Here is a 26,234-nt window from a genome sequence, read left to right as displayed (position 1 = left end):
ACATACTACAACCTTATCCCTACGATCTACTCCACATAGAACCCCACTTCCCCTTGGGATCCCCTACCTAATAGAATGATAACAGCACATGCATGAATCACATTATCCCTGGTGTCTCCCCCACCCAAAATTCAGAATTCCTGTCAGGTCCCTTACCTTGTTGGATAAAGTTTGAAGGTAAATTACAAGTTAATTATAGTCAACCGACAAAAAATAACAGTAAATTTTTAAGCAACCAAAATACTATAGGAAACTAATTTCCAAAGAAATACCCAACAAATACGGAACGCAGACTTACTTACTACTTAGATCTACCCTAACTTCTACACCTAGTAAATGTATTTTGGATAAGATCAAGGCTAGATTGGCTAATGATGTAAGTAGGCTACTTACATCAGTAAAGGGTATTGTAGCTAGGCTTGGTATTTCAGAGGGAATATGACCTAACCAGACTTATTGCCTGATCTAACCCTGGACGTAATGCTCTGACCTGGTCAGGGGGCTTTGCAGAGCGTGAAAACCGGCCAAACGTAGTAACCATTCCTAGAAGGTTGTGTCCTGACTTCACCGTCATAGCTTGACTTAAAGCATCAGGCTCTGTCCTGACCCGGGGGATGCTCAGTCCAGGGCCCAAACCAGGAGTGAGCTTAATAGATACATAAATCCTTTTTATCATAAAAATCAGTAATTAGTCACATACTCAACATGAAAAAATATAGTACGTAATTAGTGAATAAAGTGTTGTTATACATAAAAAAAAGTGAATTAGTGATAATTTTAAAAGAATTAATACTTCAGTGCTATGAGAGTAAACAGGTTTTGTGTACAGTACAGGGGTAATTTGATTAGTTGTCTAACATTCTGCTTGACAGATTTATTTGATTTGTATTAAAGATTTATTTCATTTGTATTAAACATTTTATAAATTTAGTTTACATTACTAATATATTAGTATTTTGACAATGAGTAAATCATTGTTATAGCCATTTTGGGGGCCATATATATTTAAAGGTACAGGTTGCAAAAGGGTACTAATAACCAAGATGTCTTTGGATTTTAGGATGATGGTTTGGGCTGTATTTTTGTTTGAAATATTAAATTATTTGTTCATGCAACTTACCTGTCAGATATATATATAGCTGATAATTTCCGACACCGACAGAATTTAAAACTTACGACACACGTAGTGGGAGTCAGGTGGTTAGTACCCATTCCCGCCGCTGGGAGGCGGGTATCAGGAACCATTCCCATTTTCTATTCATAATTTTTCTGTCGCCGGTGTTGTGAACATCTGTTTACAGCACCTCCGTCTGGATTTGGAAACTTTTTGCTACTTGAGTATCCCTTTTGGTTCTTTTTTGGATTAATTGATTGGATCGGTGGCTAGGCACACGTTATTAGTGGATTGATTTGATTTTGGTTTGGACTTTTCTTGGAATAATATGTCAGGGTCTAGTACAGCTAGCGCTAGGTTCTGCTCTAGAACTGATTGTAGAGGTAGGCTACTGAAAGCTTCAGTAGACTAGACCCACATACGGTATGTAAGAGTTACAGGGAGCATGAATGTGTGTATGAAAGCCGTTGCAATGAAGTTGCGAAAGACTAACAGATTCTGAGTGGAAGGCGTATGAGACTATCTTAGGAAACTTGAAAAGGATAGGTTAAGGAGGTCTTCCTCCAGGAGTGTTTTTCAGGTGTGCAAGAAATTAATGTTTCTCCTGTTAACCCTCCTTCTGTTAATGCTCCTAACCCTGTAGTTTGCCTCCGGGCCCTGAAGCAGTGTCTGTAGAGAGTAATACTTTATCCTTAATATTGAGTCGATTCGTAATCTAGAATCGAAAGTGTTGGCTCTTGAGAGCAAAAGTGACGTGCAAAAGTGCAGTGATACCCCTTGTGTAGTGGAGGGTGCGTCAGATCGGCCTCGTTTCGCCTCTAGGCCTGGACCTCTGCTTGACTCCCAGGACCTGGGGAGGGAGCATGTCGAAAGCCGAAGGAGGGTTACAAGGAACCCCCACCGATCTGACGTGCCTTCGGCAGTTACTGATGAAAATCCCCAGACTGCCAGGGAGCGTGCGCGTGCACGTCTCCTCAAGGAGTGTTTTTCGTCATCGGAGGCTTCATCCCCACGTAAAGGGTGGAGTTCTCAAGGTGCTTCACGTCCGCTGAAAAGGACGGCGCGTAATGTTGACGCTTCACGTCCTAGTTCTTTCTCCGCTTTTGCGATCTTCACCTGACAGTGCGTTCGCTGCTTTTTCCGCCGCAGAAAAGGCGTAGAGAGTCTTCGGACTTGGATTAAGTTAGCTCGTGCGAGCGATACAGTCGCTTCAGAGCTCGGGAAGAGGCCGTACCTGGGAGGAGGAGGAGGCGTCCCCTCGCCGCTCTCCTGCTCACAGGATCAGTCCCTCCCCGGAGCAGGAAGATTCGCCAAACAAGAGGATGATTCAGTCACTGCAGCAGCAACTTCAGGACGCTCTTGCGGCTAGAGAGTCTCTTCCGCGTCGTAGGAAGGATGAGAAGCTTCCTGTGAAGAAGTCAAGACCCGCTCTTTCTCCTCGCTCGCCTCTCTCTTCGTTTGAGTCTCCCTCTAGAGTTCGTTCTGCTCCCCAGCAGCTCTCTAGAGGAGGTGAGAAGTTCGCTTCTCGCTCTCAGGATGAAATATCTCCCGCTCGCAGTCTTCGTATGTTCGCAAGCGAGTGGTGGACGCTGAGCGCGCTTCTGTGCAAGTGGAGCGCGCTTCAGGTGCCGCCAAAACGCGCACACCTGTTGTTGATAAAACGTGCACCAGTGGGCGGCAGCCGCGCGCTGACTGACGCTCGGCGCGCACCAGTGGAAGCCAAGCGTGCACTAGTGGACGCTCGGTGCGCGCCAGTGGACGCCAAGCGTGTGTTAGTAGATGTCGAGCGCGCACCTGTCGGCGCCAAACGTGTGGATTCGGACGCCAAGCGCGCGCTGGTAGACACCAGTTCCTCACCAATGCAAGTTCAGGTGGATGAAGGAACCCTTCCTGTTCGTCAGTTTTCTTCAGAGTTTCCTCCTACTTCTCCAGTTTCTGAGGAAGGAGTTAGCGATGATTTAGTAGAAGCAGAGGAAGAACAGCAACCAGCTACTGTCTCATCGGACTATAAAGTTTTGATGCGTCTTCTACAGTCGGAGTTCGGAGAAACTTTTCAACCGGAAGCCCCTCGTACTCCTCCTTCTCAATTTTCTTCTTTAAGGCAACGAAGACATCGGATTTCATTAAAATGAAGAATCGTCTTTCCACGAAGCAAGCGTTCCGGAAAGTCCATGAGTGGATGGAGAAGAGGAAAAGCGTCAGGAAAGTCCTCTTTAGCTTTACCGCCTTCAAGACTATTGCGGAATAAAGGAGGCATGTGGTATGAGACAGGAGAGGACATAGGCGTTAAACTACCAGCCTCTGCTCAAGGTGACTTCGGGAGCATCGTAGACGCCTCCAGAAGAGCCCTTCTGTCTTCATCAAAAGTCACTTGGACCCATAACGAGTTCGACTTTCACCTAAAAGGCCTCTTCAGGACTCTAGAGGTCTTCAACTTTCTCGACTGGTGTCTTGGAGTTTTAGATGCCAGGTCAAGGAGTTCTGATACTATTAGTCTGGGGGAGCTGTCCAGCGTTCTTTCTTGTATGGACAAGGCCGTCAGGATGGTTCTGAGGAGTTGGCTACGCACTTTAGCTCGGGGATTCTCAAGAAGAGAGCGCTCTTTTGTAACTTCACGGCCAAATCCGTCTCTCCAACGCAAAAGGCGGACTTTTGCTTTTTCGCTCCTTTCTCGACCATCTCTTCCCCCAGGCTATGGTTAAGGACATAGCTTCAAGCCTTCAGGAAAAGGCAACGCAAGATCTTCTGGCTCAGTCTTCTAGAAGGCCAGCAGCTACTTCATCTTCTGGAGCTTCGTTTGCCAAGAAATCGAAGCCCTTTCGTGCTGGACCTTCCTCGAAAGCAGCCTCCCGAGGAAGAGGCTCTTCCAGAGGAAAAACCCCTGCTCCCATCAAGAGTAGGAAGTGATTTGGAAGTCCTTCAGACGCCGGTAGGAGCCAGGCTTCTTCGATTCGCGAAAGCCTGGGAAGAGAGAGATGCCGACCCTTGGTCGCTGGATGTCGTGAGGAAAGGGTACAGGATCCCGTTCTTGAAGTCACCCCCGCTATCCTCAACACCAAGGATTTGTCTCCCTCTTATCGAGGAGAAGAAGCAGAAAGTGCTTTTCGATCTGCTGGAACAAATGATCGAGAAGCAAGCGGTGGAACAGGTCTTCGACCTGGAATCGCCAGGGTTTTACAACCGCCTGTTCCTGGTGCCGAAACATTCGGGGGGGTGGCGACCCGTCCTCGATGTCAGCAGCCTAAATCTCTTCGTGATAAAGAAGAAATTCAAGATGGAGACGACTCAATCGGTGCTGTCAGCTTTGAGACCGGGGATTGGATGGTCTCACTAGACCTCCAAGACGCGTATTTTCACGTCCCATCCATGCCCCAATCAAGGAAATACCTGCGATTTGTCCTGAAGGGGAAGGTATTCCATTCAGGGCACTTTGCTTCGGTCTGACCACAGCGCCGATGGTTTTCACCATTCTAATGAAGAACGTGGCAAGGCTGCTTCATTTGGAGAATATACGGATCTCTCTCTACCTAGACGACTGGCTTATTCGAGCTTCATCGCAGGGAACGTGTCTGGAGGACCTGCACACGACCATGACGTTAGCAAAGTCCCTGGGGCTTCTGGTAAACCTCGAAAAGTCGCATTTGACTCCGTCTCAATCTTTAGTCTATCTGGGGATTCAGATGGACTCAGTGGCTTTTCGGGCTTTTCCGTCCCAGGGGCGACAACTTCAATGCTTGGAGAAAGTGGCGACCTTTCTGGGGAAGGAACAAACATGCTCGGTGAGGGAATGGATGAGTTTGCTGGGGACCATTTCCTCACTGGAGAAGTTTGTTTCTCTGGGAAGGCTGCACCTCAGACCTCTTCAATTCTTCCTAGCCAACAGTTGGAAGAACAAGCAAGATCTGGAGGCGATCTTGTGTTTAACGAGAGAGGTGAAGGATCACCTAAGTTGGTGGTCAGATCCTCGGAAGCTCGCGGAAGGGCTCTCCCTCAAACTTCGGAACCCCGACCTAGTGTTGTTTTCCGACGCGTCGTCCACGGGTTGGGGAGCAACACTAGGAGGGAAAGAAGTGTCGGGCACCTGGAGAGGGGAACAGGTGTCCTGGCACATCAATCTGAAAGAGCTGTCAGCCATTTATCTGGCTCTCAGGTTTTTCCAGGAATAAGTATCCGGCAAAGTCGTTCAGATCAATTCGGACACACACAGCGCTGGCATACCTAAGAAATCAAGGGGGAACTCACTCGCCTTCTCTGTTTGCCATCGCAAAGGAACTCCTTTATGGGCGAAAGAGCAAGAAGTCACGATCCTGACAAGGTTCGTGTCAGAGTACAGAATGTTCGAGCGGACCTTCTCAGTCGTCCGAGGACAGCTGTTGCCGACAGAGTGGACCCTTCACCAAGAGGTTTTGCCAGTCGCTGTGGAACCTGTGGGGCTGTCCACAGGTGGATGTCTTCGCAACGTCCAGGACGAGAAGACTTCAACTCTATTGCTCTCCAGTTCTGGACCCGGGAGCAGTCGCAGTAGACGCCCTACTTTGGAGTTGGTCGGGTCTAGACATATACGCTTTTCCCCCGCTCAAGATCCTCGGGGAAGTGATGAGGAAGTTTGCGGCATCGGAAGGAGCGAGGATGACACTCATCGCCCCCTTCTGGCCGGCAGCCGACTGGTTCACAGAGGTGATGTCCTTCCTGGTAGACTTTCCGAGGACTCTGCCCTTAAGAAAGATCTACTCAGACAGCCCCACTTCGAGAGGTACCACAAAAACCTCCCCGCTCTGAGTCTGACTACTGACTGCGTTTCAGACTAGTCAAGAAGTTGGCCAGAGCGAGGGGTTTTTCAAGACCTGTGGCGAAGGCGATTGCCACCGCAAGGAGGCCCTCCTCGATCGCTATGTACCAATCGAAGTGGGCTGTCTTCAGATCCTGGTGCAGGAAGAAGGGCATTTCCTCCACCACAACCTCTGTGAGCCAGATAGCTGACTTCCTTCTTCATCTGAGAGAGGATGTGAAGTTGGCTGTTCCAACTATTAAAGGCTACAGGAGCGTGCTTTCTGTAGTCTTCAGGCACAGAGGACTCGATTTGACTAATAATAAGACATTCATGATCTCATTAGATCGTTCGAGACTAAGAAGGTCATCCAGCCTAAAGTACCCTCGTGGAACTTGGATGTGGTGCTCAAATATTTGATGTCGAGTCACTTCGAACCGCTTCATTCAGTTTCTATCAGGAATCTGACGAAGAAAACGATCTTCCTAACCGCTCTGGCGACGGCGAAGAGGGTTAGCGAAATTCAGGCCATTAGCAAGCAGATTGGCTTTTCAGACAGTAGTGCGGTGTGTCTTTAAGTCCCACGTTCTTAGCAAAGAACGAGAATCCTTCCAACCGTGGCCGAGGACCTTTGAAATCAAAGGGTTGTCAGAAATAGTGGGAAATGAAACGTGAGAGATTCCTGTGCTCCTGTCAGGGCTTCCTAAAGTTCTATCTGCAGAGAACTAAAGCTTGCAGAGGTTCATCTGACAATTTGTGGTGTTCATGAGGAAACCTGATCTTCCTATGTCGAAAAAACGCACTGGCGTTCTTCATCATGAATACGATTCAAGAAGCGCATAATAAGTGTCAGTGACAGTGATTTAAAGCTTTCTGAAAGTAAAAGCTCACGAGGTGATGAGCTATTGCTACTTCGGTAGCCTTTCACAAAAATATGGCTCTCAAAGATATTCTGAATGCCACATTTTGGAGAAGCAATTCGGTGTTCGCTTCACACTACCTGCGGGAGGTGAAAGTGACATACGAAAATTGCTTCTCCCTCGGACCATACATTGCTGCAGACACTGTTTTGGGGGCAGGAGGTAACACTCATCCTATCCTTTAGGGATTAGGGGGGTTTTTAATTTGTGTTTATGGTTGTGGGGTGACCGCCTGGGGCGGGTCTCCCTTCCATTAGCTTAGTTAAGTGGGATACCTTTGGTAACTAAGCCAGTGGTGGTATTTTTGTCTCGTTGCCCTCAGTAGTATGGTCCCATGGTCTAGTCCACGTCGTGGTCTCGCCCCTGTTGACAGATCATCTGGAGTGCACCAGCTTCATAGGTCTCTACCTTGCTGGCAACTCTAGTAGCACAAGCAGACTTACGTGGCAGTAATCACGAAGCCAGCTATGCTAACAGGTAAGGAACCAAGATATCAATTATCTGCACATATGTGTTTTCCTAAATCCTCTATTCTGTCTCTCCCACCACCAAAGGTGGGATTCAGCTATATATATATCTGACAGGTAAGTTGCATGAACAAATGATATTGTAATGATACAATTAAGTTTGTTCATACTTACCTGGCAGATATATATAATCAAGTACCCACCCACCTCCCCTCAGGAGACAGTGGAAATAAAAATTATGAATAGAAATGGGAATGGTTCCTGATACCCGCCTCCAGCGGCGGGAATGGGTACTAACCACCTGACTCCCACTACGTGTGTCGTAAGTTTTAATTCTGTCGGTGTCGGAAATTATCAGCTATATATATCTGCCAGGTAAGTATGAACAAACTTAATTGTATCATTACAATATCATTTTTATTATGATCATTTAAGATAGTATATTTTGTTTGAACTATCAAATTAAACAGTGAAATGTTAAAATATACAGATATAAGTATTTTAGTTTGTGGGGACTGGGTATTTTGCCGTTATAAGCCTGTTGTAAACATTTTTAGAGGGGATTTTTGCATTTCCATGAGAAGTTCTGGAACTGAATACTGCGTAAAATTAGGGGAGCAATTTATGTCAGTTATAAATGTAATTTTGCTAAGAAAAGTGCAAATGACATACTTATCAGAAAAAACATGTATAAACCCAAAAAGGTTAGTGCGTCTTTGTTCTTGGTAAATTTACATAAATATTTTACAACAAACATGCTCAAAAATTTTTACTAAACTTATTTTTTATCTGTTTTGATATTGTGAGAGCTATCATTATAATTTCACAAAATAAAATAAATATTTAATAGGAATCATGTACAACTTCAAAAATGTGCAATTGTCTTTTAAAAGAGGCCCCACAAGGGATTGTAAATAGTCATTTTCAACTTATTGTGGAAGGTAGGGAAAATTTTTTTAGAAATTTTTTCTTACACCATGTGCATTTGTATATCTTCCTCATTCCATTGAGGTGTTTTTCTCTTAAATGGGCTGACCTCAAAGTTTTGCCAGCCAGGGGTGCTGCATATTGATTTATTACCCCATCCATTAAAGGTTAATCCCCTCACGCAGCCAGAATGAAATGGTATTTTTGGACACTTCCCTTCTAGATCGCCCCGTGCTAACATAAAGTCGATGACACATATGCCTTAGGTGATGAGTCCTTTTTAGATAATCTAGCATTGGAGACCCTTGATTGGACAAAGTAATAACTCCTGCGGATCACTGTCCACAAACTCATTCAAGAGAGGGAATTGGAAATTAGGCAAATCTGCCATCATCTACCGAAGGATTTTGAGTCTTGGCTACAAATTTCGGGACAAATTTGAAGGCCACAGACCCCCAACCCTTGTTGTGTTTAACGTCATAACTCAGGCCATGAAGCTCTCCAACTCTCTTAGAGGAAGCCAAGGCCAAGAGGAAAACTATCCTTAGAGTCAGATTCCTGTCTGAGGATTGACTATCCTATTGTTAAGACTTCAGGTTAGCTATGAAAAATACAAACTGATTAAATATTTGTCATGTTTTTGCATTCCAGTACCCTTAACACATCAATTGTTTGATGTCATTCAGCCTTAACTATGCCAGATACTGAATTACCTTTCATGGCCAACAGCCTGATTTGGCAGTACTGTTTCAGAGATAGAAATTATTAGGGACAAATCACCTTTCATAGAAGTTCATTACCATTTTGTTTAGATATGGGACACGTACCCTACATTCAGGCAGGAACTTTGTACTTAAGGATGAGTGCTCTTCCTTTAAGATTTGTTAGGCGAGTCTTCCTGGGGGAACCTTCCTTTTCTTACAATTCCCTAAGAGAAAGTAATTTCAATTCTTGATTTATACCTATGAGAATTCAGCTTTCTGTTGATCTTGGAGAATCTGACCAACTTGATATAACCTAGATGTTATTTCCTAGCTTCAGTTTCCCGTCTTGTCTAAATCTTAACAGCTCCTCTTCTTGAGGAGCTAGCACTTGAATTATCTGAAAAAACTAGGCATCTTAGAGTTTTACAAAGGAGTTAGAAAAAGATAATGGAAGTGTAGGCATTAGTAGGTTTGAATCATTATCCAAATTTAGTCCTTTCAATATGAGTCAGATCTTCACTTCGTTCAACCCAGAAGAGGATTCTCAGAAGGTTGTCCAGAGGGTGCATTTTTTGCAATTCCTTTAACACTGCCACTAACATGCAGGTGTGCCTGCACAGGCTGACCCGTACGGGCATATTGTCACCATTAACAGTACAGTACAGTTTTTCGCTCAGTTCTCTGTTTCAGCCATGGAGTGAACGAACAATGCTCCGACAATAATTGGCTTGCTTAGCAACAAAAAATAATAAAAAAGATTCCCAGTGAAGGAGTTGCTGTTATTCATTGTCATCATATTAAATTAACAATATAGTATATGTAGTCAGGTGTTCTCTTTTGTTCCACTACTGTTGTGAATATTACATTTCACTTTGAAACTGAAGTACCTACATAATGCATAATTAAGAATGTATGCTTATAGGCCCAAGGTCTTGCTTATGCCTATTCTTGTTGTACATTATACTGTACTTTGCTACATTAACCATTTATTCTCCTTTAATAATTGATATCACATAAGTGACTTACCAAACAATTACATAGTTGTAAGCTTCCTTACCTGGCAGTTGAAAATTCAATTTGTTCATGCAACTTACCTGTCAGATATATATATAGCTGATAACCTTTCCGACGACCGACAGAATTTAAAACTTACGACACACGCAGTGGGAGTCAGGTGGTTAGTACCCATTCCCGCCGCTGGGAGGCGGGTATCAGGAACCATTCCCATTTTCTATTCATAATTTTTCTGTCGCCGGTGTTGTGAACATCTGTTTACAGCACCTCCGTCTGGATTTGGAAACTTTTTGCTACTTGAGTATCCCTTTTGGTTCTTTTTTGGATTAATTGACTTGGATCGGTGGCTAGGCACACGTTATTAGTGGATTGATTTGATTTTGGTTTGGACTTCTCTTGGATAATATGTCAGGGTCTAGTACAGCTAGCGCTAGATTTTGCTCTAGGACTGATTGTAGAGGTAGGCTACTGAAAGCTTCAGTAGACCCACATACGGTATGTAAGAGTTGCAGGGAGCATGAATGTGTGTATGAAAGCCGTTGCAAGGAGTGCGAAAGATTAACAGATTCTGAGTGGAAGGCGTATGATACCTATCTTAGGAAACTTGAAAAGGATAGGTTAAGGAGGTCTTCCTCCAGGAGTGTTTCAGGTGTGCAAGAAATTAATGTTTCTCCTGTTAACCCTCCTTCTGTTAATGCTCCTAACCCTGTAGTGTTGCCTCCGGGCCCTGAAGCAGTGTCAGTAGAGAGTAATACTTTGTCCTTAATTTTGGAGTCGATTCGTAATTTAGAATCGAAAGTGTTGGCTCTTGAGAGCAAAAGTGATGTGCAGAAGTGCAGTGATACCCCTTGTGTAGTGGAGGGTGCGTCAGATCGGCCTCGTTTCGCCTCTAGGCCTGGACCTCTGCTTGACTCCCAGGACCTGGGGAGGGAGCATGTCGAAAGCCGAAGGAGGGTTACAAGGAACCCCCACCGATCTGGCGTGCCTTCGGCAGTTACTGATGAAAATCCCCAGACTGCCAGGGAGCGTGCACGGGCACGTCTCCTCAAGGAGTGTTTTTCGTCATCGGAGGCTTCATCCCCACGTAAAGGGTGGAGTTCTCACGGTGCTTCCCGTCCGCTGAAAAGGACGGCGCGTGATATTGACGCTTCACGTCCTAGTTCTCCGAATTTGCGATCTTCTCCTGACAGTGCGTTCGCTGCTTTTCCGCCGCAGAAAAGGCGTAGAGAGTCTTCGGACTTGGATTCAGTTAGTTCGTGCGAGCGATACAGTCGCTCTAGAGCTCGGGAGGAGGCCGTACCTGGGAGGAGGAGGGAGGCGTCCCCTCGCCGCTCTCCTGCTCACAGGATCAGTCCCTCCCCGGAGCAGGAAGATTCGCCAACCAAGAGGATGATTCAGTCACTGCAGCAGCAACTTCAGGACGCTCTTGCTTCTAGAGAGTCTCTTCCGCGTCGTAGAAAGGATGAGAAGCTTCCTGTGAAGAAGTCAAGACCTGCTCTTTCTCCTCGCTCGCCTCTCTCTTCGTTCGAGTCTCCCTCTAGAGTTCGTTCTGCTCCCCGCAGCTCTCTAGGAGGTGAGAAGTTCGTTTCTCGCTCTCAGGATGAGATATCTCCCGCTCGCAAGTCTTCGAATGTTCGCAGCGAGTGGTGGTACGCTGAGCGCGCTTTCTGTGCAAGTGGGTAGAGCGCTTCTGTTGCCGCCAAACGCGCACCTGTTGTTGATAAACGTGCACCAGTGTGGGCCGGCGAGCCGGCCCGCGGCGCTACTGACGCTCGGCGCGCAGCAAGCCAGTGGAAGCCAAGCGTGCACTAGTGACGCTCGGTGTGCGCCAGTGGACGCCAGGCGTGTTTTAGTAGATGTCGAGCGCGCACCTGTCGGCGCCAAACGTGTGGATTCGGACGCCAAGCGCGCGCTGGTGGACACCAGTTCCTCACCAACGCAAGTTCAGGTGGATGAAGGAACCCTTCCTGTTCGTCAATTTTCTTCAGAGTTTCCTCCTACTTCTCCAGTTTCTGAGGAAGGAGTTAGCGATAATTTAGTAGAAGCAGAGGAAGAACAGCAACCAGCTCCTGTCTCATCGGACTATAAAGTTTTGATGCGTCTTCTACAGTCGGAGTTTGGAGAAACTTTTCAACCGGAAGCCCCTCGTACTCCCCCTTCTCAATTTTCTTCTTTTAAAGCATCGAAGGCATCGGGGTTTGTTAAAATGAAGAAGTCGCTTTCCACGAAGCAAGCGTTCCGGAAAGTCCATGAGTGGATAGAGAAGAGGAAAGCGTCAGGAAAGTCCTCTTTGGCTTTACCGCCATCAAGACTCTGCGGTAAAGGAGGCATGTGGTATGAGACGGGAAGAGGACGTAGGTGTTTAAAACTACCAGCCTCTGCTCAAGGTGATTTCGGGAGCATCGTGGACGCCTCCAGAAGAGCCCTTCTGTCTTCATCAAAAGTCACTTGGACCCATAACGAGTTCGACTTCCATCTAAAAGGCCTCTTCAGGACTCTAGAGGTCTTCAACTTTCTCGACTGGTGTCTTGGAGTTTTAGATGCCAGGTCAAGGAGTTCTGATACTATTAGTCTGGGGGAGCTGTCCAGTGTACTTTCTTGTATGGACAAGGCCGTCAGGGATGGTTCTGAGGAGTTGGCTACGCACTTTAGCTCGGGGATTCTCAAGAAGAGAGCACTCTTCTGTAACTTCACGGCCAAATCCGTCTCTCCAGCGCAAAAGGCGGACTTGCTTTTCGCTCCGTTTTCAGACCATCTCTTCCCCCAGACTATGGTTAAGGACATAGCATCAAGCCTTCAGGAGAAGGCAACGCAAGATCTTCTGGCTCAGTCTTCTAGAAGGCCAGCAGCTGCTTCATCTTCTGGAGTTTGCGTTTACCAAGAAACCGAAGCCCTTTCGTGCTGGATCTCCTCGAAAACAGCCTCCCGAGGAAGAGGCTCTTCCAGAGGAAAAACCCCTGCTCCGTCAAAGAGTAGGAAGTGATTTGGAAGTCCTTCAGACGCCGGTAGGAGCCAGGCTTCTGCGATTCGCGAAAGCCTGGGAAGAGAGAGATGCCGACCCTTGGTCGCTAGATGTTGTGAGGAAAGGTTACAGGATCCCGTTCTTGAAGTCACCCCCGCTATCCTCAACACCAAAGGATTTGTCTCCCTCTTATCGAGGAGAGAAACAGAAAGTGCTTTTCGATCTGCTGGAACAAATGATCGAGAAGCAAGCGGTGGAACAGGTCTTCGACCTGGAATCTCCAGGATTTTACAACCGTCTGTTCCTGGTGCCGAAACATTCGGGGGGGTGGCGACCCGTCCTCGATGTCAGCAGCCTAATCTCCTCGTTATAAAGAAGAAATTCAAGATGGAGACGCCTCAATCGGTGCTGTCAGCTTTGAGACCGGGGGATTGGATGGTCTCACTAGACCTCCAAGACGCGTATTTTCACGTCCCCATCCATCCCCAATCAGGAAATACCTGCGATTTGTCCTGAAGGGGAAGGTATTCCAATTCAGGGCACTTTGCTTCGGTCTGACCACAGCGCCGATGGTTTTCACCATTCTGATGAAGAACGTGGCAAGGCTGCTTCATCTGGAGAATATAAGGATCTCTCTCTACCTAGACGACTGGCTTATTCGAGCTTCATCGCGGGACCGGTGTCTGGAGGACCTGCACACGACCATGACGTTAGCGAAGTCCCTGGGGCTTCTGGTAAACCTCGAAAAGTCGCATTTGACTCCTTCTCAATCTTTAGTCTATCTGGGGATTCAGATGGACTCAGTGGCTTTTCGGGCTTTTCCGTCCCAGGGGCGACAACTTCAATGCTTGGAAAAAGTGGCGACCTTTCTGGGGGGAAGGAAACATGCTCGGTGAGGGAATTGGGCATGAAAAGTTTTGCTGGTGGGGACCATTTCCTCACTGGAGAAGTTTGTTTCTCTGGGAAGGCTGCACCTCAGACCTCTTCAATTCTTCCTAGCCAACAGTTGGAAGAACAAACAAGATCTGGAGGCGATCTTGTGTTTAACAAGAGAGGTGAAGGATCACCTAAGTTGGTGGTCAGATCCACGGAAGCTCGCAGAAGGGCTCTCCCTCAAACTTCGGAACCCCGACCTAGTGTTGTTTTCCGACGCGTCGTCCACGGGTTGGGGAGCAACACTAGGAGGGGGGGAAAGAAGTGTCGGGCACCTGGAGAGGGGAACAGGTGTCCTGGCACATCAATCTGAAAGAGCTGTCAGCGATTTACCTGGCTCTCAGTTCTTCCAGGAAGAAGTATCCGGCAAAGTCATTCAGATCAACTCGGACAACACACAGCACTGGCATACCTAAGAAATCAAGGGGGAACTCACTCGCCCTTCTCTGTTTGCCATCGCAAAGGAACTCCTTTTATGGGCGAAAGCGCAAGAAGTCACTATCCTGACAAGGTTCGTGTCAGGAGTACAAAATGTTCGAGCGGACCTTCTCAGTCGACGAGGACAGCTTTTGCCGACAGAGTGGACCCTTCACCAAGAGGTTTGCCAGTCACTGTGGGACCTGTGGGGCTGTCCGCAGGTGGATGTCTTCGCAACTTCCAGGACGAAAAGACTTCAACTCTATTGCTCCCCAGTTCTGGACCCGGGAGCAGTCGCAGTAGACGCCCTACTTTGGAGTTGGTCGGGTCTAGACATATACGCTTTTCCCCCGCTCAAGATCCTCGGGGAAGTGATGAGGAAGTTCGCGGCATCGGAAGGAGCGAGGATGACACTCATCGCCCCCTTCTGGCTGGCAGCCGACTGGTTCACAGAGGTGATGTCCTTCCTGGTAGACTTTCCGAGGACTCTGCCCTTTAAGGAAAGATCTACTCAGACAGCCCCACTTCGAGAGGTACCACAAAAACCTCCCCGTCTGAGTCTGACTGCGTTCAGACTATCAAGAAGTTGGCCAGAGCGAGGGGTTTTTCAAGACCTGTGGCGAAGGCGATTGCCACCGCAAGGAGGCCCTCCTCAATCGCTCTGTACCAATCGAAGTGGGCTGTCTTCAGATCCTGGTGCAGGAAGAAGGGCAATTTCCATCCACCACAACCTCTGTGAGCCAGATAGCTGACTTCCTTCTTTATCTGAGAGAGGAAGTGAAGTTGGCTGTTCCAACTATTAAAGGCTACAGGAGCGTGCTTTCTGTAGTCTTCAGGCACAGAGGACTCGATTTGACTAATAATAAAGACATTCATGATCTCATTAGATCGTTCGAGACTAAGAAGGTCATCCAGCCTAAAGTACCCTCGTGGAACTTGGATGTGGTGCTCAAATATTTGATGTCGAGTCACTTCGAACCGCTTCATTCAGTTTCTATCAGGAATCTGACGAAGAAAACGATCTTCCTAACCGCTCTGGCCGACGGCGAAGAGGGTTAGCGAAATTCAGGCCATTAGCAAGCAGATTGGGTTTTTCAGACAGTAGTGCGATTTGTTCTTTAAGTCCCACGTTTCTTTTAGCAAAGAACGAGAATCCTTCCAACCCGTGGCCGAGGACCTTTGAAATCAAAGGGTTGTCAGAAATAGTGGGAAAATGAACGTGAGAGATTCCTGTGTCCTGTCAGGGCTCTAAAGTTCTATCTGCAGAGAACTAAAGCTTGCAGAGGTTCATCTGACAATTTGTGGTGTTCAGTGAGGAAGCCTGATCTCCTATGTCGCAAAAACGCACTGGCGTTCTTCATCAGAAATACGATTAAGAAGCTCATGATAAGTGCAGTGATAGTGATTTGAAGCTTCTGAAAGTGAAAGCTCACGAGGTGAGAGCTATTGCTACTTCGGTAGCGTTTCACAAAAATATGGCGCTCAAAGATATTCTGAATGCCACATTTTGGAGAAGCAATTCGGTGTTCGCTTCACACTACCTGCGGGTAGGTGAAAGTGACATACGAAAATTGCTTCTCCCTCGGACCATACATTGCTGCAGACACTGTTTTGGGGGCAGGAGGTAACACTCATCCTATCCTTTAGGGATTAGGGGGGTTTTTTAAACTTGTGTTTTATGGTTGTGGGGTGACCGCCTGGGGCGGGTCTCCCTTCCATTAGCTTAGTTAAGTGGGATACCTTTGGTAAACTAAGCCAGGTGGTGGTATTTTTGTCTCGTTGCCCTCATTAGTATGGTCCATGGTCTAGTCACGTCGTGGTCTCGCCCCTGTTGACAGATCATCTGGAGTGCACCAGCTTCATAGGTCTCTACCTTGCTGGCAACTCTAGTAGCACAAGCAGACTTACGTGGCGAGTAATCACGAAGCCAGCTATGCTAACAGGTAAGGAACCAAGATATCAAATATCTGCATATATGTGTTTCCTAAATCCTCTATTCTGTCTCTCTCACCACCAAAGGTGGGATTCAGCTATATATATATCTGACAGGTAAGTTGCATGAACAAAATGATATTGTAATGATACAATTAAGTTTGTTCATACTTACCTGGCAGATATATATAATTAATTACCCGCCCACCTCCCCTCAGGAGACAGTGGAAATAAAAATTATGAATAGAAAATGGGAATGGTTCCTGATACCCGCCTCCCAGCGTGTGTCGTAAGTTTTAAATTCTGTCGGTCGTCGGAAATTATCAGCTATATATATATCTGCCAGGTAAGTATGAACAAACTTAATTGTATCATTACAATATCATATTATTTGCCGCTGCCGTCATTAGTTTAGGTGAGAAGGGACCCACCCACTTTTGGGAACACCCTGTACTGCTGAGCTAACTGTCATCAGTTTGTTTTCTGTTGTACACAGAGTAACATCTGTGGTTCTTGCAGTCGTTTTTCATCGCCTTTCTAGTTCATCTACATATTAGGTGAAGTACTTTTATGGTGGTTGTTATTCTTAGCTGCTTTTTTAACTTTTCATTTAGTTTAGTTAATTAAGATTCAGTTTTTGCATGCCAGACTCTAGTTCATCAGCAGCTAGGTGTTGCAGCAATGACTGCAAAACCAGATGCCTGAGTTGTGTTATGATCTGGACTCCGAGTGCGTGAAGTGTAGGGGGCAGGAATGTGATAAAGATTTAACTTGTGCTGTGTCAGAGTCTAGGTGATCAGGCTTGGAAGAACTTTAAGTCATGTTTGGAGAAGATGGAAAAGAATAGGAAGAGAAAGGCAAGAGTAAATCTAGTATTATTGAGGCAACTCCTTTGCCTTTAGAGGCAAAGAAGTATGCTTTATCTTTCCCTCTTTTATCTAACATCTCTCCTATCATTAGCCCTCTTACTTCTTTACCACTTACTCCAGTTCAAGTAGCCCATGCTTCCAATCTTGACACTATTGCGAGCTTAGAGTCCAAAATGGACAAGAAATTTGAATTTTTGGCCAAATCTGTAATGGATTTGGCAATGTCATTTTGTGCTTTTAGTTGGCAATGTCATTTTGTGCTTTTAGTTGGCAATGTCATTTTGTGCTTTCGTTGAGCAGTCAACCAGTGCCCAGAATAGTGAAGTGTCAGTGTTGTGCCTGAGAAGGCACAACTGTCCCACTCCCCCGAACTCGGGAGAAGACATACTGGAGGTTGAAGGGAGACTGGAGGGGGTTTCCCACGGGCAGTCAACGACTCTGTCGAGCCTATTTACATGAGGGCTTTGGCTAAACGCCATCCGAAAAGCATAGATTGTGTTGCAGTTTTCATCCGACTCAGAAGTGTTGTTACCTGAAAAGCAACAACCTCTCGTGTTGTGGTCTCTTGCCTGCTGAAGAGACATGCCTCGTTTGCGGAGTGTTTGACTCCTCCAGTGAAGAAGTCGAAGGAGCTTAGGAGTCCACAACCATCTTGTTGTGTAGCAACTGATCAGTTTATTCAGGATTCAGGCCGTTTGTCATCAGAATCAGGATCATTCTGGCAACATATTTTCTGGCGCCAAAGCGCTCGGATCAGTGTACTTGCTCTCGTGCTGTTGACTCCCTTCAACGCTCTTTGAAAGGAGTTTCTACTCCTTCGCTTCCACCTACCTACGCAAGTTGCCTTGCCTGCCAGTTGATCATCGAGTAAGAAGAGTCGTTCGACTGCCACAGCCTCAACGTCTATGCCCTGGACTCCACAAAATAATTGGTCTCTGGGACCTCATAGGCAACAGCTTAAGAACTTATGGATTTTCTGAAGAAGGCAACTGCTCTTAGAAGGGGAGGACATTGGTCTGTCACCTGTGTCGTCAGAAGAATAGGAGGAAGAGGACCAAGACTTGAAATCGTCAGCTTATTCAAGTCTCTTGAAGTATTTGTTAGTCAACTACACTCAGATTTCTTTGAACCAGGTCCTCAATTGTCTCCGTCTTCAATTTTTGTAATGGATAGGAAGACAGTCGCGAGTGGTTCACCCAGGTCGGTTCTCAGTCCGCCAAGAAAGTTTTAAAGGAGGTGAATGAGTGGTTGGCAAAGAAGCGGGAGTTAGGAAAAGCATTTTTCGCATACTCCCCTTCCAAGCTTCTTAAGAAGTACCGTTTGTATGCAACCGGAGAAGTTCCTTCCTTAGCAGTGTCTGCCTCCTCTTAACCCTTAAACGCCGACTGGACGTATTTTATGTCGACATTTTTTGTCTCTCGGGTGCCAACTGGACGTATTTTACGTCGACATACAAAAGTTTTTTTAAAAATTCGCGGAAAAATACTTTTAGGCCTACCAGCCGAAAACTCTTGAATCACGCGCCTTGGGGGATGCTGGGAGTTCACGGATCAAGGTGTTGTTTTGTTTACAATCCTTATGCAGGCGCGCAAGCGCGAATTTCTTTCTTGCCGCACTAAAAAGTATCTGTGACACATGTCGGAAATTATTTAGTCACTTTGACTTAATTTTTTTACCATTTTAAATTAGCCGTTACATGGAGTATTATATATGAAAATGTGCGCATTTTTATGTAGAATACAACAAAAAAATATTCATGATTGTAGCTTTTATCAGTTTTGAGATATTTTCATATAAATAACGATAAGTGCCAAAATTTCAACCTTTGGTCAACTTTGACTCTACCGAAATGGTCGAAAAACGCAATTGTAAGCTAAAACTCTTATATTTTAGTAATATTCAATCATTTAACTTAATTTTGCAACTAATTGGAAGTCTCTAGCACAATATTTCGATTTATGGTGAATTTATGAAAAAACTTTTTCCTTACGTCCGCGCGGTAACTCTTCCGAAAATAATCATACATGCGATTGTGGTAATGTTTGCACCATTTTAAATTAGCCGTTACATAACGTTTTATATATGAAAATGTGCGCAATTTCATGTATAATACAACAAAAAATAGTTGAAGGTTGTAGCTTTTCTCATTTTCGAAATATTTGCATATAAATCACAATAAATAGGAAAAAAACCACGTTCGGTCAAATTTGACTCTACCCGAAAATGGTCGAAAAACGCAATTGTAAGATAAAACTCTTACAGTCTAGTAATATTCAGTCATTTATCTTCATTGTGAAACAAATTCGAAGTCTTTAGCACAATATTTAAATTTATGGTGAATTTTTAAAAAAAAAACTTTCCTTCCCTCCGCGCGCGGATTCTCCGCCACAAATCTCCGAAATTTGTAAGTCCCATTCTCGGAATATTTTCTCCGTTTCATATTAGGCATTTCGTAGAGTTTTATATATGAAAATGTGCGCAATTTCATGTAGAATAAAACTAAAAATATTTAAAAGTTGTAGCTTTTCTTATTTCCGAAATAATTGCATATAAATAATATATATAAAAAAAATTCGACATTAGGTCAACTTTAACTCGTCAGATATGGTCGAAAACTGCATTTGTAAGCTAATATTCTTACAGTATAGTAATATTCAATCATTTGTCTTCATTTTGAAAGAAATTGGAAGGTCTCTTAGGGACAATATTTAGATTTTATGGTGATTTTTGAAAAAAAAATTATGTGTTTTACGTCCGCACGTTACGAATTCATGCATTATTTTGTGATAATATTTTCTCTGTGTTGCTTTTATCGTTTTACAATGTGTTATATACCAAAATGATCGCAATTAGTTGTACATTACAACGAAAAAAAAGTAACTTGTTACCTTTCAACCGTTTTGCGCACAGCGCGATTTGAATACAATTATATATGAAATTTCATTTTTGCGCTATCATATATTGCATTATTTATATATATAATGAGAATAAGTTTTTTTCATTTCTGATGGTTGCACACTAAACTTCAGGCAATGACAAAAAAAAGGAGCCAAAAATGAACTCTTAATCTTCAAAACTAAGCGCGCTATGATTTTTTGAAAAAAATATTTTTTCCGCTTCGGCGTTCACTCTGAAACGTCTCCGGCACACGGGAGACATTTTTTTTTTTACCGCTTCGGCGTTTAAGGGTTAAGGGGACTTCTCTGGTCTAGTAGATGCGAACAGAACGTCAGCATTCGCTTCATCCAAAGTAATGTTTTCGACTTTGGACTTTGACCATTTTGTGAAGAACCTGTTCAAGGTGATGGAGGTATTTAGCTTCCTGGATTGGCCTATTTTGCCAGGCCTTTAAGGAACAGTTCATGTCAGACTGGCTGAACGTCTTGTCCTCTGCAGACAAGGCGGTGAGGGATGGATCACGAGAACTAGCTTCCCATTTTACCATGGGTGTGCTTAAGAAAATGGAATTGTGGTATTCTTTCACTTCTCGGGGAGTAACGACAGCCCAGAAGTCAGCCTCACCGTTCTCTCCCTTAAATAAGTCGCACCTTTTCCTGGGGGAGATGGTCCAACAGGTGCTGTCGGACTTTGAGAAGAAATCAACTAATGATCATTTGGCACAGTCGACGAGGTGCCCGAAGGAGACTCCCCCTACAGGAGCTTAGTTATCCCTCTGCAGAAGCATCCTTTTTGGGAAGGGAAAGACCTACTTACAAGCACCAGCAAAGTCAACCAAGAGGTCCTCTTTCAAGTCAACTTCCAAGTAATCCGAATGTTTTTCACACATCAGTAGGAGCGAGACTCCATTCCTTCTGGGAGGAATGGAGCCAGAGAGGAGCAGAGCTGTGGGTTGTGGAAGTTCTCCGAGAGGGTTATTCAATCCCCTTTCAAAAAGTTCCACCGCTGTCCAATGCTCCCATCTCATTGACAGTGTACTCAGAGGGATCAGAGAGAGCTTTGGCTTTAGCCAAAGAAGTAGAAGCTCTGATCACGAAACAAGCCATAGAAGAGGTAAAAGACTCTGACTCTGTAGGGCTTTACACCAGGTTTTTTTGTAGTCCCTAAGGCATTGGGGGGCTGGAGACTTGTTGTGGAAACCAGCCGTTCTCTTATGTCAGCTCTCCAGCCAGGCGACTGGATGGTGACTTTCAACATGGAGGATGCATTCTTCCAAGTTCCTATTCAGAAGAGTCCAAGAAGTTTCTGAGGGTTTTCAAAGGGAGAATTTTTCAATTTAGAGCCCTAAGTTTAGGTCTGTCTACAGACCTAAAGTATTTACTAGAATCCTTGCTCCCAGGGAAAATGGCTACATTTGATGGGAATCTCTATTTAGATTACTGGCTCCTAAGATCCAAGTCAAGTTAGGTATAAAGATAAACCAGAAGAAATTGTAGTTGTCTCCGACTCAGAAGATGCTCTATTTAGGGATGATTCTCGACTTTAGCCTTTCTGGGTTTTCTTCCCAAAGAGAATAGAGTCATGTATAAAGAAGGTAGAAAGGTTCTTGATTTGCCTATCTTGCTCAGCTCTAGACTGGATGAGTCTCCTCGGAACTCTAACATTGGTGGAGAGTTTCATAACTTTGGGACGTCTCCATTTGAGATCTTTCCAATTCATTCTGAAGGCAAATTGGAATCAAAAGACTCAACTGAATTCATTTGTCTTTCCCCTGACAGGAAATAAAGTCAGATCTTCATTGGTGACTTTCGCTGGAGAGTCTTCAAGAAGGGATCTCACTAGTCATTCTGAACCTGGACTTAAGTTTTTCTCTGACGCATCGAACAGAAACTGGAGAGCTCTCTTGGAGGGCAAGAGACTTTCAGGAATGTGGACGAGAGAAGACACTCACTCCACATAATCATGAAGGAATTGAAGGCAATTTTCCTAGGACTACAAGCCTTCACTCTTTTAGTCTGGAAGAAATGCAGCAATTTACTCTGACAATACCACGGCCCTGTCGTTTGTCCGCAAACAGAGAGGGGGTCACTCTTTCTCTCAACAAGGTGGCCGAAAATCTTTTTTGGGCAAACGGACATAAAATCAATCTTTCCAAGGTTTGTCCAAGGAAAAGTGAATGTCTTGGCAGACAAGCAGAGTTGCTTCAACCAAGTTCTTCCTACAGAGTGGACTTTGAATGTGAAAGTTTTCCAAGACCTGTGGAAAAATGGGGGCCAACCATCCATAGACCTTTTTGCCACCTCCCAGAACAATCTTCTACCAATCTTCTGTTCACCTGTTCCGGACCATCAGGCGTGAAGAACAGATGCAATGCTTGTGGACTGGTCAGGTCTCGACATATATGCTTGTATGTTTTTTTTCCCCTTTCAGCTTCATAAAAGAGGTCATCAACAAATTTCAGTCTCATTGGAACATGTCCATAACTGTCATAGCTCCATTCTGGCCCAGGAAGGAATGGTTCCCTGTCCTCCTCAATCTCTTTGTGGACTTCCCCAGACTTCTTCCGCAATGTCGATGTCTTCTCAAACAACTTCAAGGATTGCCCACTCTGGCCCTGACAGGGTTCAGACTGTCAGGAGTCTTTTCAGAGCGAAAGGTTTTTCTCGAAGAGTGGCAGAAGCTATCGCAAGATGTAGGAGATGATCATCTTGCAAAGTGTACCAGTTGAAGTGGAGTATTTTTAGAAGATACTGCAGACAGTCACATCTCTTCTATGACCTCTGTAATGCGAATAGTAGTGGATTATTTACCATTTTTAAGAGACACAAGGAAGCTGTCCACCTTTACCATCAAGGTGATGTGAGTGCCAGCCAGAGGCAGTATCCAGCTGTAGCTGCTTTCTCACTAGGTAAGGTACTGCAAACATTATGTAATGTGAGCATATTATTGTTCTTTTAACCAATAACTTATTTAAGGTTGGAAACAATAGGTGTCTATTTGCCCACCTTCCTTGGAATGTGGAATCAGCTATGTAATTGTTTGGTGAGTCACTTATGTGAAAATTATAATTTTGTAATAAAATAAGGTTTCACATATACCTACCAAACAATTACATAATCAGAGCCCTCCCTCCCTCCCCACAGATGGACGTTGTGGCTCAACGAATTGATGACAGTTAGCTAAGCAGTACCGGGTGTTCTTGAAAGTGGGATGGTTCTTTCTATTGTAATGACGACAGTGGCACCACCGCCAAATGATTTGAGTTTCAACAGCTATGTAATTGCTTGGTAAGTATATGTGAAACCCTATTTTATTATAAAAATGTAATTTTATGGATATTATTAGAACTAGAATAAGTTTATCAAAGGCTTTAACTGTATTGTATTTACAAAATGTACTATTGTACATTTGAAAGTTGGTTATTTTGCTTATCTCACCATCATAAATTAGAACCTTTGAAAACAATTTCAGAAATCATAACCAGTGACTCAATTTCTTTTCGCGTTTACTTAATGAGATCTGTATTATTCATCTGAAAATTTCAGGCACCTTACCAATGTCTTATTTGAGCCCTTGTTCTCTTGCATGCCTACCTCATCAATGCTAACCTCTTCCAAAAAAATGAGGAGAAAGAAAGGATTCACCCCAATTGATGTCAAGTATAGCCATGCAGTTTAATAAACTCGCCATCTCGTTGCATACCTTGTTGATCACTGACAATGTAAATGCCATGGTGCAAAACATGTTAATATGATTTGTTACACTTTGTTCAGTAGAAATATACTACTTTAGCATTTCATATCAAAAGCTCGGAGCCTATCTCGAGTGAAAAATAAACTATCTGTGTGTACAGCATATGATACCAGCTTCCGGGATGATTACAGAAATTGCACCTTTTCAGAGGCTTGTCACCATGGCAGATGTGACATCCATTGAACATCCGACACTCAAGGTTTGTCAAATAAGTTTTCTGTATTTTTGCAGCATTTTGGATAATAATATAGTTAACATTTAAACATACATTCAAATGTAATTTACTGAGAAGATTTGATACTAAACAATTTGGTAAATTATGTACAACATAGTCTTCATTGTTAAAATTTGAACATACTTGAAAAGATCATTTACTCAAAAACTTGGTTCCAAACATTTTGATCTTTATATACTGTATGAATTTTTATATTGCAATACACTCCCTGAACACCTGAATTATCCCCGGTCACTGACCAGCCCAAACTACATCCCCATTCATTTACCCACAAAGTGGGTATTTTAACTGTCAGCATTACCAATGCTGCAGGTAAAATCTTGTCAATTATTTACTTGAGGTACCATTGTTAATACTGCTGCAAATACTGGTCGCCAGGGCCTAGAACCTTTAATTGTTATTTGTTTGCCGTGCTGTGCGGATTGGTCCCACATCAAGTGAACTTTTGGTCATTTAGCCCAACCCCTATTTAAAGAGGTTTTGAATTTTGTATATCAGATTATGACTTTGGTCTATTATTAACTAATTTTCACCTGGATCTATACTTTATTGACTGGATTTTGGAAGCTCTCTCCTGATTTTGACTTTGGATCGATACTTTGGACTCGCTAAGGATAAGTTAGAAGATAAAACATCGTTGTCTGCTAATGCCTCTGCTTCCATTTCGTCTTCAGCTTCAACGATCGAGCCTTCTACTGCTGGAGATATTGGTGCTCATCAGTTTGCACATCCTGCTAGTGTGGGATGAGTACCCTCAAACATGACTGACATTCTCTCTGTATTTTATGTAGGAAGGTTCAGTGTAATATCAGTCAAGAGATGTGACGAGTGTATGTCTTGGTCAGTAAATCAAATGGGGAATTATATGAAACACTGAAAATCCTTAGCCTCGAAGAAGAACCGCAGATCAGGATCAGCAGTACGGGTACAATCAGTAGACAAGTAAGAATTAGAGTCAGAGTTATTCAAGAAGTTAGAGGGCATGTTATCATCTAGTATGTTTAGCCTATTTTCTAGCCTGATGAATAAGTTAACTGAGAATAGAGATAGTGGTAGTAGTATAGTTATTTCTAATCATTCTTTTTTCAACCTCCCTGCATGTTCTAGAACCAGTCCTAATGGGTGGTGGGGGTATGGAGAGCTGCAAGCCTCAAAAGTAGGTTCTGCCAGCTTCCGTCTCCCGGTGTGGAGCAGGCAGTCTTGGCAATAGATTTCCCCCTTCCCCCTCAAGGTATAAGTTCTGAGGTTGATGTAAAGTTAAGTTAGATACAGACGAGTTGGGATAGGTTACGTAGTGTTCAGGAAGTGAAGTGCAGGTTTCTTCGGGTTTGGATTCTGTTGTGGTTTCTAGTGTGAACGTTTCGTCTTTGGAACCATGTTCGGTTTTATTTCCTGCTTCGAGTTCTTTGCAACAGGTTTCTAAGTCCGTGGTTGGTCACTTGGATGTGGTTTTGGATTTGTTTGGTTCTGAAGTGTTGGATAGTGCTCCTTCTTCTTCGAAGGTTCTTTTTCCTTATGTTGATGAATATGTAAGGTTTACATATAATAAAGAATGTAGTTTGACATTCTATAGTGTAATGTACGAGTTGAGAAATATCCCAGTGACCAAGGGGTCATGTAGGAGTTTGTTGAAGTTTGACGAAGCGTTGACGAAGCATTGACGTTGCTTTGGCATTACTTTGAATAAGCGTCCTGGTGTGTGGACACCTGGAGTCATCATTAACGTTGCTGAATTTAACGTCAACAATGCCTCCTCTGAGAAAACATGTTGATGTTCTCACAAGGCTCTGTGGTCTACGTGACTTCCTAGTTTCATATGTCCGTCTGTATGTATGCATATTGAGCCAGTGTTTGCTCTATGATTTTGTAAACAGAATTGTATCTCATACTTCACCTCTTCCTCTTAGCTTGAAGACCTATCAAACTTTCTTGCAGCTATCCAGTGATGCAGCTTGTTAAATATAACTTATATTTTATATTATGAGTTTCAACGCCTTCACCTCCATACCAGAAAGAAGCTATGTATTGAAAGGGACTTAGAAAATATCATCATAGTCAATGAGACTTAACTAAGAAGGAGTGGTGTTTACCAACAAATATCTGCGATGCAGATCAAAAGAACCAACCTGGTGCCTCATTAATAAATAGATGCGAGGCCACCCCCTTACAAATATGGTTCATCTTGTCGTGGTGGTAATTCTGGTGATCAGGTTTTCAATTTGACTCTATGCATATACGGTATGGTAATTATTAATATCAGCTAATCCTCTCAGTTCCATGCATATTGACTTATGATAATTCAGTACAAAGAGAAATTGAAA

General features: G+C 44.2%; 1 protein-coding gene across 1 annotated transcript in view; it reads left to right on the top strand.

Moving 5' to 3' along the window:
- LOC135220856 (E3 ubiquitin-protein transferase MAEA-like) overlaps positions 1 to 26,234 on the top strand; it is a 213,275-nt gene that overhangs the window by 6,086 nt on the left and 180,955 nt on the right. Inside the window, 1 exon segment of the mRNA XM_064258420.1 lies at positions 23,827 to 23,877. Coding sequence (XP_064114490.1) covers positions 23,827 to 23,877 — 51 coding nt within the window.

Source organism: Macrobrachium nipponense, chromosome 2, assembly GCF_015104395.2.
Source record: "Macrobrachium nipponense isolate FS-2020 chromosome 2, ASM1510439v2, whole genome shotgun sequence".
In the NCBI taxonomy this organism is placed as follows: Eukaryota; Metazoa; Arthropoda; class Malacostraca; order Decapoda; family Palaemonidae; genus Macrobrachium; species Macrobrachium nipponense.
Note: the sequence above shows the minus strand (reverse complement) of the source record. Positions and strands in the feature narration are given on the sequence as shown.